The following is a 12,377-nucleotide window of genomic DNA, read 5'->3' as shown; positions in this document are numbered from 1 at the left end:
CTTGTATAAAATGTTATAAAATACATATATATAATGTATATGACATGACAATAATATTTGTGCATTTTTGCACATATAGCTGGAGTAGACCTAATTGTGTAGACCTGTATCCACAATTTGCACATTGCTTCATTCAACTGATTTCTTTCAAGGAACGTCAACTTCAAATACTATTATAATGGCGAGTGAGGACAGGGCGATAATGTAATTTTATAAGATTTGGCGCCACCGTGTGGTTACTTTATTTTATTTGACTTAAACTGGGTTTCCTTGCACCGAAACTGAATACGTCAGGAGAAATCGGCTTATCCCGTGCATTTGAAGGTAGTAGGGAAAACAGATGTAATATCTTCAGAAGAATACAGCTTAATAGCATGTTAACATGTTATTGTGTTTTATATCTCTCAAATATAGTCAGGTTTTTGCTTGGTGTGGGATTCCAGTACACGGCGTTTGCCTCTAGAGGGCGACCTCTAACGGTAATTTTAATTACTCTGTCCAATGTACATATCCGAAGAGATTTGATGATAATTTGTTTTCTCTTGTGTATTAATTACGAGGCTCTTCAAAATGAGCAAAAGTGAGTATGACAAATGAGAGTAGACAGATCATGTGTAAAACTAGAAATACTATAAGAAACATAACAACATGGACTTACCAATATTGGGATACTAGGCGTGTGTGTGCATCTGCGTGCCCACGTGCACTTACCGCAGTAAATTCAATAAATAAACAAATTGTCTCAAAGCACGATAAACCCATTAATATCAGTAATCACACATAAATCCATGCAAACACTGATAAGACCAGTTATCGGCAGCCTTTACAGACCTCACTTACACTGAAGTGAAGATAACCAGATTATTATATCTACCCAAACTATGACTTTGACAGAAAGGTGTGATGTGCAAAGGGGTCTACATTTTTAATGTCGACAGATTTTTGACATTAAAAAGAGACATTTCAATTATAATAATACAACAGACAGCAATTACTTTTTAAAGAGTTTTGAAAATTGCTATAACGGTCATGCAAAATAAATTAAATTGAATAAAACGGGAAATCAGCGTGCTATCTAAAAAAAAAAAAGCATATATGGAATATTAGTCCATACCAGAATAATATTCACCGCAGGCACCACCATATAGTGTCTTATCTCATCGTGTCTAGACAAACCAAGGACACTGTCGGGTGGAATACGTGACCACAAGCCGTCCTCAGACTGGAATAACGCCAGTCTTTATATGGACCATCGTAACTGTGCACATAAAAGATCGTTTCGCCCATCTTCTTTTTCTTTAAACGTGAATTGTTTTCCTGTATTAGTATCGAAGTCGACCGTTTAAAATATGTAATAAACATCAAATACTGATTTTATACAAGAGCTAGGTGGGGCTGCAATGGACGACAAAATAAAATTAAAAATTAAAAAATTCACAAGAATAAAACACACAATCCCTTTAACCAAAGGGCGAAAGTGTGCATTCATCACTATGAGAGTTTATGCATATAAATACGTAATTTGCGCTAGCATAGTGATAGGCTGATGACGCCTATAAAGACTATTTCACAACATCTTGGCTTCTATAACGAGGGTAAGTAAACAAACAGTAAGTAAAGTTTTGATAAGCTTCGATAAGGTTTCTGATAATGCCTCAGCAATTTCAGGAGAGAAAACGTTAAGGCTTTAAGCGCGTTGACTGCGCATTACCATCTAATCCCCAAAATAATCCATTCTCAAACTGGATTCCGGCATTCTTTGTACATCACTTTGAACTACTAATTCATGCACGTGTTATTTTCCTTTAACAACAGATCTGAGGTTTGCAATTTTGCAGACATCAACAGAGCATCTATCCAAACAACATGATCTGGAAATTATTAAATGTTTCTGCTCTTCATTCTTCAAGACTCAATCAACATCAACTGATATTTACAAATTAAGCATTGCTTGCTTTTCTTCACAACCACAGCTTGATGACTTAATTTTGTTTAATTCAGCAAACTCTTTTTTGCAAAAAAAAAAAACAAATAAAAAAACTTTTTTTAGACATTTGCTGCCGTGTAGGATCTGCAGCGAGCAAAAGCCAAAGCACTCACCTGCAATTAACTCCCAGAGAGCCGTCCCAGATGCTGGACCCTGGGTTTGACCCAAGGTATCAGGTTACACATTATCCCGGGAGGGGAGGTGACGGACGAGCGTGCCTTATCACCTTAAACTGTCATTGCCCCCTTTACGATGGGCGAGGAATTGCAGATTGCTTTATGAGGATCGGACCTTTCAGACGCACCTGGGACACGCCCCTCCTGTCGAAGGCATAAAGAGGGCCACGGGTGAGGAGGACCCGCTCACCTGTGACTCCGCGCCTCCCAGGATCCGTCTGTCACCCGCGAGGCCGTCACCCGGAAACGCTGATCTCTCACCTGCAGGATCTGCACCTGCCGACATCAATCTCTCACCTGCAGGATCCACTTCTGTCAAAACAGGTCTCTCACCGGCAAGATCCACACCTGCCGACATCAATCTCTTACCTGCAAGATCCACTTCTGCCAAAACCTGTCTCTCACCTGTAAGATCTGTGCCTGTCATCACCGGACCTTCACCTGCAATTCCAAAAGCTGTCAATAACACGATCGGTACCTGGCACCACCGATCTCTCACCTGCAAGACCAGCCTGCGGTTAGGTGCACACCTGCCGGAGCAGCACTGGTTACCTGCAGCCCCCACCTGCAACCTCCACCTGCAACCCTCACCTGCAGCCTCCACCTGCAGCCCTCACCTGCAGCCTCCACCTGCAACCCTCACCTGCAGCCCCACCCACAGACCCACCCCCACAGCCTCTCGCCTCTCGACGGGGGCGATGGACCTGAGGAAATCGGTCAGGAAGACCCTCCTGACGCTGGCACGGGCCGCCCTCCCCACCCTCGGCTTCGGCTTCACCTGCCTGGGGGCGTTCCTGCTGTCCACGAGGGGGGCCGGGAACAGCTGCGCCCCTTACATCTGCATCGTCCTGGGGTTCGTCCTGCTGACAGCGGGCGTCGTCTGGACCATCTGCGTGAGCGTGAGGAGCAGGGTGCTCCGGCAACGCCAGCGAAGACGGCAACGGCGGGGGACCGGCCGCATCTGCACCGTGGACAGGTACGGCACACCCGCGCACACCCGCCAATCTCACTCAGCACTCAGACCTGCTTAAATAAACGTGCTTGACTTCTATTGCTTGACATATTCTAGGCACACAAACGTGTGCATGCTGCACGCACCCCATTGTTGGGTTACATACACTTAATAAATATTAATACATTTTAGCGACACTGCTGCCAGCTTACATGTTATTAACTCCTCAAAGAGTGGCTTTCTGGAATGTTTTCTCAAAATTTTAAGTCAGCGTTCTAGAACTCCATTTGATTGTTACAGCATCACTAGAACGTTCGGTTAAGAACGTTCTGAAATCACGTATTTGTGATCGTACACCTTAAAGTGTTTGACTTGTACAGCTGCACTCTAACTGAAGCAAATAGCTTCAGCAGCAGCCTACAGGTGCAGTAAAAGTTTTTTTTTGATCTGAAGAACATTACAGAGGTGGCAGAGACTCGGGAATTGAAGCCATGATCCGTGCTGCAGGCTCTTAATTTGCCGTTTCACACATAAACTCATTTAAGTAGGTGGTGAAAAGAAATCTATACTGTTTGTGTCACTTTGTTGGAGAAGAATAACTTGCACTCATTAGATAATAGCCCAGTATGGCATCATTCTATCTAGTGACTAAGAAAGTGCAGACTAACTACACCCCTGTGATATTTCATTGGCATATGCTCATTTGCAGAAGGACTTGTCATAATCCTGCATTTTACATAATATCCATTTCTAAAGTTAAATATTTTATGGATGCAACCCAAATAGTCAGTAAGGAGTACAGTCGTAGTGCATCGCCTGGGAATCGAACCCACAACCCTGTTCATTTTTTAAAAAGAGAGACAATGTTAATAAATATGCTAACTTTTTTTTCCCCCACAGGCCTGATTTTTACCCACCATCCTACGAGGAATCCTTGGACAGAGACACCAACGCTGTCACCCCCAACCCTGTCGAACCCCGCCGCGCCATAGCCCCGCCCCTTTACACAGCGAGCCTCACCGAGATACCCAGTGAGGACTACAGCTTGGAGGAGCCGCCATCTTACAGGGAGGCCGTCCTCCAGGGGCGGAGCCACCCGGACACCCCCCCTGCAAGCCCCACCCCTGGGGCGACGCTGCCGGGCGCCCCTGTCGACAGGCATTAGACGCATCGATATGAGGAGGCAGGACGGTCCTGTGGAGGTGTGAGTTCAGCCGAGAGCCGCGAATGCGCGCTACGGTGGCCGGGAGAGGACATGCAGAGCGGGTTTGTGTGTTCTTCTCCACCTCCCGTTCAGTTCTGGTGTGATTAGCATGTGAACAGCTCTGGGGAGGATATCAAAAAAGGCTGAGAGTGGAGAGAGATTTGGGTGACCAGTTCTGTGAGCGGGCTGAAGAGACAGAGAGGACAGCGAGATTGCCGATGGCCAGTTTCTGGGAAAGCAGAGAATCCACTGAAGATGGAGTGCAGCTGTGACCGTTGAAGAAAACCGTAGCAAAGCAGGACTCAAAATGGCAGCTGTCCATCAGCAGGATCCGCCTCTGCCGATTGGACGAAGAAACGGTGACGGAGACACGCCCTCTGCGACCGGAGGAACGGCTAGAGGAAGAATCTTCCAAAAGAGAGAAAATTACACTGGGCGGGAATGGGACAGGGAAGAGCAGGAAAAGACACACGCAGAGCGAGAGGGTGCACAGCAGCCAGGCAGGAAGTAGCCAGGAGAAGAGGACACCAGGAACAGGAAACACATAAGCAGTGCGGGAAGGGTGTTTCAACAGGGCATTAGACTGTGGTCTCTACAGGTTTCCGGTGTGTTCCAGCGATTTGCTAATTCATTTGCGCAACGGACTGCGTTAAAGCGTACACACACATCTTGTTCACGAGGCCTAAATTGGCAACTGATTGAAAGGAAACCATAAAAAATTACAGGAAGGGGCATGCACTGAATGGGAAGGATACAGAGTGAACTGGATTTGCACGTGGAAGGGTAAATATATAAAGCACTGTTTGTAGTTTGCCGATAAGACTCATTGCCTCATTTACTGGACCCTTTCCTAAGTGAGTTTATTAACTCTAAATATCAAGGACACAGGTGTTCATTAACCTGTCCCGTTCCCTGATAATGTCTTGATTGATTATTTCTACGCTGCAGTTAAGATGGCACATTTTCATACACACACACACACATACACACACGCATACCGCCCAAGTTACTGCACTGTTTACAGTATCTCACACCGGATTCATTCTGGAAAATGATTGTGTCCAGTTTTTTTCTTCTTTTTTTTTAAATAAAAGAATGATAAACAAAATGAGCGGTGTGGTTTCTTTTTTGCCAGATGCACAACTAAAATAATTTCAAACTTCAATAAAACTTGAAGAACGTCTGCTGAACTATTTTGAAAATGAGGACCACATACACATATACATAAACACACACATCAGCAAAAATGTAATTTTACTTTAATTATTCATTACAGACTAAACTAAGAAATAAATAATAAATTAACAATAAATTAACTGCTTGTGAACTGGCGATGCCTTAAAATACTTGCTTGCAATTTAAAATTCAACGCATTATTTAAAAGTATTTTTACCCTGCGCAGAACATGACAGCAAGAACAGATCATGTCAGGGGATGTCAGAGAGAATATTCATCCTTGGCATTTGAACTTTATCAAGGGTCACGTTACACCAAAACAGTCTGGTTTAAGGACTACGTGCGTCATGGATATTGCAAGGACATTTCACTTCACGAAAACTCGTAAAACGACAAAAACATACTACCTGTAAACGGGAATGAGAACAGGAACTGGTGGGGCGTGAAGGTTTACAGCATTGGACGCATACAATTGCGTAATATAGCAGCAGTGCGTTTCCCATCTTCCCATCTGCCACAGGGAGTTTTTTTTCCTTGCCACTGTTGCGTTAGGCTTGCTCCCGTGGGGGGTTCAGGCCAGGGTTGTCTGTAAAGCGTATTGTGACAACCGCTGTAAAATACGCTATACAAATAAAAATTTATGACGATTTGATGACCATTTACAGTACGCCAGCCTGAATCCATGTCCACTCATAAGAAAACAAGCAGGAATGCACAGTCATCTTGTTATGACTGTAATCAGCATTCACGACCTCTCCTACCAATCCCTATCAGCGCTTCTGATCATAAGCCCATACCCGGCGAGCGCTATTCAGTTTACTATGAGTGACGAAGCACATTTCACCCTGAGCTTCGAAAATATATTTTTGCATTCGCAGCTTGAATAAGTATCTCTAGCAATGCACACCTACTGAGTAGGCTTTGGTTAAATTTTTACCTTCAGGCTAAAGCTGGCAAGAAAATAAAAAATCACTGAGGTGTGTGTTACTAGAGGGTGCTATTGCAAATGTAGCCAAAGCCTCTCCCAGCTCCCTCCAGTAATGCACACCAGCTGAGCAGGATTAGGGTACGTTTTCATTTAAGGTTGAATAAGGGCAAGGAAACACATCACTGAGGTGCGGATGCTTCATTTGGAAAAGTTTAAAAATAACTACACGTTTATCATAAATATTTTGCTGCCACAATATTATTTACCAGGTAAAAGGACAAGATGCCAAAGCATTGAAATGCAGACAAAATAAAATATTACCAGTTATTAATTATTATATATTTGATTATGTATTAATTCATATTTATGCATTGGACTGATCTTCTCCCTTAATTTAAAATCAATAAATAAACCAAATAGGCAAATGCTCAGCACTTATTCTTATATTTAAAATGAAGAAAGCAAAATCCTGAGGCATAATGTTTTAAAATAATCACTGAAACTGATATTTAACCAGCTATTGATTTCCTTTATGAAGAATTTATGAAGAATACCTTAGAGCTTATTACATTATAAATTAGGCTTACAGAATTCATTCAACCAGAATTCACTCATGAATTAAAACAGCAGACATTAGCAAAGAATTTCACTCAAAACATAGTTTATTTAAGTTGATCTTTGGATTAAAAAAAAAAAAAATTAAATACAGCGAAAGAAAGGTTTCTTCCAAATCGCTCAGGAGGAAAAAATAGAAATCTGTAAATTTTATCTGTGCACTGAAAATGCCTTCCTTTCAATCCTCACTTTAGAAAACAAAACTCCATATTTCCATCTATGTAGGTTCTGACTACATTCATAACATTGCAGCATTGATTCAAATCTTTTCTGGAAAAGCGTTCCTCCTCAATGAAAAAAAAAAACATCTGCCACCAAGTTTCGTTATCCAATGGCAAGTCAGAGAGAAGAATCAACGTGAGTGGTGTTTTTCAGTCAAGTGCTCTTTTAGACAAGTAGTCTGTGATTGTACACACGCACAAGCAATGTACTGCAAAACTGCACGATCAAACAAGGTACATATTTAAACGCTTCAGCTCTTTAGACGATGATAACATTTGAAGGCACTTCCTACAGATCTCTGAGAATTTCCAAGGAGACGTGTCTCGCTCACCAGAACAAATGTATTATGAGAAAGAAGAACATTCTGTTCTGCATGTTGGTTAAAGCAATGTCCTCTTTTGAATCTGGTGCCCAAGGGGAGTTGGAAGTATTCAAAATAATTTTATGACCCAGGGCTGATTGTGAGTTTTGGAACTGGCGTGAATATGCTGGCGTGTCAGGTGTCCAAAAGTGTAATCACTCAGGACTTCACTTAATTAAGCAACTTTTATTCCCAATTTTTCTTCCCTCGTCTTGCCATTGGCAGTCACCTGATCACTGCAGTTACTTCAGGAGGGTGGTTACCCGGGAAACATGCGCAGTCACCCTCTGTTTCTTTGTCGTTCCGCAGTGCACAGACACTCCCACCCGAGGGGCTGTGTTTCTGTCTGATCAGGTGATGGCGAACTGCAGGCACCCTGACCGACCAGGGGGAGGCGCCAGTGAGAGGCAAAGAAAGGGACATCGTCCCCAAGAGAGCTCCCCTCAGTACGACCGTCTCAAACTGCAAGGTGAATATTGAAAAGTATCTGTGTGTGTGTGTGTGTGTGTGTGTGTCTGTGCGTGAGTGCGTGTGTGTGTGTGTGTGTGTGTGTGTGTGTGTGTTTGTGTCTGTGCGTGAGTGCGTGTGCGTGTGTGTGTGTGTATGTGTGTTTGTGTCTGTGTGTGAGTGTTTGTGTGTGTGTGTGTTTGCAGAAAAAGTTCAATTCTTGTCCAATTATTCCCAGGAATACTCTGACATGAATCTTAATTCAATCCCAGGTCACAGAAGAACGGACTCATTGAAACAAGTAGGAAAGGACAGCACGGTGTTTTATGACAGCCAATGACTATGTTTCAACAGTGTCAGGGGACAGGGTCTTACACAAGAAGTCAGTATATGTTCATATATGGAAATCACAGGTAACGTGAGAATTTCTTATCAGTGTGGACTACTATAAGTGCAGGTCATACTCTCTTAAAGGACTGCATAGGACTGTAATATTTTTGTGGCTATAAACAAATCTCAGTGCATAAGCATGCTTTTTATGTGATCATAAACGGTGTCTACGCTCTCTCAACAGCACACGCTACTGATAAGAGCACAACAGGAAGTGCTGAAACGTTGTTTATAGCTAAACATCCCTTTTTCACTCTCTCTCTGTCTCTCTCTCTGTCTCACTCACATTCACACACATGCACTCACACAAATACACATGCACACGCACGCGCACACACACATACACACACGCACATGCACACACACACGCACACGCACACACACACACAAGAAGTATATTTTATAAACATTATACCCTAACAGAGTGCTATGAGTTTACGTGCTTAATTTTGTACATTTGTTTTTAACATTATAGAACATTTTTAACAAGGCCTCTTCCTAACGCTTTTCGGTTATTTTTACAGTGCTGAGTGAACGCTCTGGCCTATGACGCAGTCGACTGTAAAAACTCCCTTTTCACCCTGACTTTACTGTGATAAACCAGGTTAAAGTCAGCACAAGGGGGAAATACATCAATAAAGCACGTCATCTGGCCACAGCTTTGCTGTCACGCATAGCAACAGTTTTATACTCTTCATTACACGCACGCAAACATGTTTCCAAAAATATTGCTTAATGCCTTGCCAACATGTTGGATAATATTTATGAATATTTCACTCTGTGACACTCTGTCACCCCCTGCTGGTCACAGAGTGAAACAGCACAGAGGAAGACCTAATGCATAACGCGGTGACAAGTGAGGAAGTAAAGTTGCGATGGTGTCATGGGAGCATCACAAAATGTCAGCCACCAGTGGTTTAATGTGGTGCAGAGGAGCAGGCGCAGAGGTGTGTGGACTGACGGGGAGAAAGGTGGAGAATACAGGTGTATAGGCAGGTGTAAATATGAGAGGAGGGGTTTATGGACAATGCCAGTATAGGGCCAGGCGTAGACACAGGTGGAGAACAGTACAGATGAAGACAGAGAAGGCAAGAGTAGTGACTGGTGTAGATGCAGATAGAGAGACTGGCGTAGGTGCAGATAGAGAGACTGGCGTAGGTGCAGATAGAGAGACTGGCGTAGGTGCAGGTGGAGAGGCTGGTGTAGATGCAGGAGGACAGACTGGTGTAGATGCAGGTAGAGAGGCTGGTCTAGGTGTAGGTGGAGAGACTGGTGTAGGTGCAGGTGGAGAGACTGGTGTAGATGCAGGTGTAGAGACTGGTGCAGATGTAGGTGGAGAGACTGGTGTAGATGCAGGTGGAGAGACAGGTGCAGATATAGGTGTAGAGACTGGTGTAGATGCAGGTGGAGAGACTGGTGTAGATATAGGTGTAGAGACTGGTGTAGATGCAGGTGGAGAGACTGCTGCAGATACAGGTGTAGAGACTGGTGTAGATGCAGGTGTAGAGACAGGTGCAGATGTAGGTGGAGAGACTGGTGTAGATGCAGGTGGAGAGACAGGTGCAGGTGAAGGTGGACAGACAGGTGCAGGTGCAGGTGGACAGACAGGTGCAGGTGCACGTTTAGACTGGGTTCTTGAGGGAAATGTCTGTTATTTGGCCCCGGGTGTGAGGTACTGGCCCAGCTCAGGTGATGATGTTGGGGCCGCGGCGGCCTGTCCGCTCGTGGATATCGGAGATCTTCAGCGCGATGGCGATGAGGGGGCCCAGGACCACCTGTGGGGAGCAGAGATGCACCTGAGCATACCTGCACTGTGATACTGTACCTGAGCACACCTGCACTGTGACACTATACCTGCGCTGTCATACTACACCTCCGCACACCTGCACTGTGACACTGTACCTGCGCTGTCATACTACACCTCAGCACACCTGCACTGTGATACTATATCTGAGCACACCTGCACTGTGACACTATACCTGCGCTGTCATACTACACCTCCGCACACCTGCACTGTGACACTGTACCTGCGCTGTCATACTACACCTCCGCACACCTGCACTGTGACACTATACCTGCGCTGTCATACTACACCTCCGCACACCTGCACTGTGACACTATACCTGCGCTGTCATACTACACCTCCGCACACCTGCACTGTGATACTACACCTCCGCACACCTGCACTCTGACACTATATCTGCACTGTGATACTATACCTGAGCACACATGCACTGTGACACTATACCTGAGCACACCTGCACTGTGACACTATACCTGAGCACACCTGCACTGTGATACTATAACTGAGCACACCTGCACTGTGACACTATACCTGAGCACACCTGCACTGTGACACTATACCTGAGCACACCGGCACTGTGATACTATGCCTGAGCACACCTGTCCTGTGATGCCTTACCTGAGCACAGCTGTGCCATGAACACGAGTGCAAACAGGTCAAACGTCACACACCTGCACTCGTGTGCAAAAGGAAATCCTTCAGACTAAATACATTAACCTACTTAAAAACCGCACCAGACTTTGAAGAAGAAGAAGAAGAAGAAGAAGAAGAAGAAGAAGAAGAAGAAAAAAAGAAGAAGAAGAAGAAGAAGAAGAAGAAGAAGAAGAAGAAGAAGAAGAAGAAGAAGAAGAAGAAGAAGAAGAAGAAGAAGAAGAAGAAGAAGAAGAAGAAGAAGAAGAAGAAGAAGAAGAAAGTTTCTTAAGAAGCACCAACACTGCTGTGCAACAGCTGAAACAGATTGCTGCTTCATTACAAGACGAATGCCAGCCATTGATATAATATAATATATATAATATTAATATAACAAAAGGGAGGAGCTGGAAATAAAGAGCTAATAAACCCCATATCAGCCGATAAGCCTGCCAGGTTAAGGTCCCTCGCAGGCTGCCAAACAGGTAATACGCTTCAAAACAGCACCAGCCCGTGCCAGGAGCTGGAACTTGTGTAAATCAGCTATCATATCAGGTCTGCAATTCTTTAACACCTGAAACCTGCCAAATAGCACACAGCTCTTTCCAAAGTCTGTCAACGCACTGATTACAGCTTCATAGCATGCCAACGCGATTTCATCTGATGAAGCAATAAGGTTTAACCAAACGACTCGATAGAAATGTCGACCTGACATACAGAAACGGAATCACACACACAAATGCAAACGTGCAGCTATACACACACATACAGTGCAATCCATAAGTAACCACACACACACACCACACACACCACACACACAACATACTGCACACCGCACACACACACACACACACACACACACACGCACACACACACACACACACACACCTGTGTCTCCCGGTTCTGTCTCTCAGGGTCTCTCTCGTAGCTCTCTGCGTAGATTCGGATGGTGGCCCCCGCCCCCCCACTGGTCCCGCTCAGTCTGAAGATGAGCCGCGAGGCGTCCGTGAAAATGATCCTCAGACCCTACAGCACAGAGTCACAGAGTCACTACAGACTGAGTCACAGCACAGAGTCACAGAGTCACAGAGTCACAGAGTCACTACAGACTGAGTCACAGCACAGGGTCACAGCACAGGGTCACTACAGAGTCACAGCACAGAGTCACAGAGTCACAGAGTCACAGAGTCACAGAGTCACTACAGACTGAGTCACAGCACAGAGTCACAGAGTCACAGAGTCACAGAGTCACAGAGTCACAGAGTCACAGAGTCACTACAGACTGAGTCACAGCACAGAGTCACAGCACAGGGTCACTACAGAGTCAAAGCACAGAGTTACAGAGTCAATGTCAAGTCACGATACAGAGTCACTACTGTCACAGCACAGAGTCATTACACAGTCATAGCACTGAGCCACAGTGCAGTCACTGCACAGATTAATCCCACAGAGTCACAAAACAAACAAAAAAATACTGATCTGACT

General features: G+C 44.6%; 3 protein-coding genes across 3 annotated transcripts in view; 1 reads left to right on the top strand and 2 right to left on the bottom strand.

Annotated features, from left to right (window-relative positions):
• Positions 1-12,377, bottom strand: part of cbwd (COBW domain containing) — a 244,096-nt gene that overhangs the window by 185,565 nt on the left and 46,154 nt on the right. The gene's annotated exons all lie outside the window — the stretch shown is intronic.
• On the top strand, positions 2,763-5,350 carry LOC135233413 (transmembrane protein 252-like). Its single transcript, XM_064296926.1, has 2 exons — positions 2,763-3,139; positions 4,016-5,350. The coding sequence occupies exons 1-2, from the start codon at positions 2,862-2,864 to the stop codon at positions 4,278-4,280; spliced, it is 543 nt and encodes a 180-aa protein (XP_064152996.1). The 5' UTR covers positions 2,763-2,861; the 3' UTR covers positions 4,281-5,350.
• Positions 7,068-12,377, bottom strand: part of pgm5 (phosphoglucomutase 5) — a 28,239-nt gene continuing 22,929 nt past the window's right edge. Inside the window, exons 10-11 of the mRNA XM_064296912.1 lie at positions 11,781-11,918; positions 7,068-10,233 (exon numbers count right to left, since the gene is read on the bottom strand). Of these exons, the coding sequence (XP_064152982.1) occupies positions 10,144-10,233; positions 11,781-11,918 (228 nt within the window). The 3' untranslated portion in view covers positions 7,068-10,143. The remainder of the gene's footprint in view (positions 10,234-11,780; positions 11,919-12,377) is intronic.

The sequence above is a fragment of the Anguilla rostrata genome, chromosome 10, assembly GCF_018555375.3.
Source record: "Anguilla rostrata isolate EN2019 chromosome 10, ASM1855537v3, whole genome shotgun sequence".
Taxonomy (NCBI): Eukaryota; Metazoa; Chordata; class Actinopteri; order Anguilliformes; family Anguillidae; genus Anguilla; species Anguilla rostrata.
The sequence above is the reverse complement of the archived record's forward strand: the minus strand, read 5'-3'. Positions and strand labels throughout refer to the sequence as shown.

Bases quoted from the DNA above. Each gene is read 5' to 3' on its own strand.
- LOC135233413 (XM_064296926.1), top strand. From the start codon at position 2,862: ATGGACCTGAGGAAATCGGTCAGGAAGACCCTCCTGACGCTGGCACGG. The intron at 3,140-4,015 runs GTACGGCACACC...TTTCCCCCACAG, and splicing joins CGCATCTGCACCGTGGACAG to GCCTGATTTTTACCCACCAT.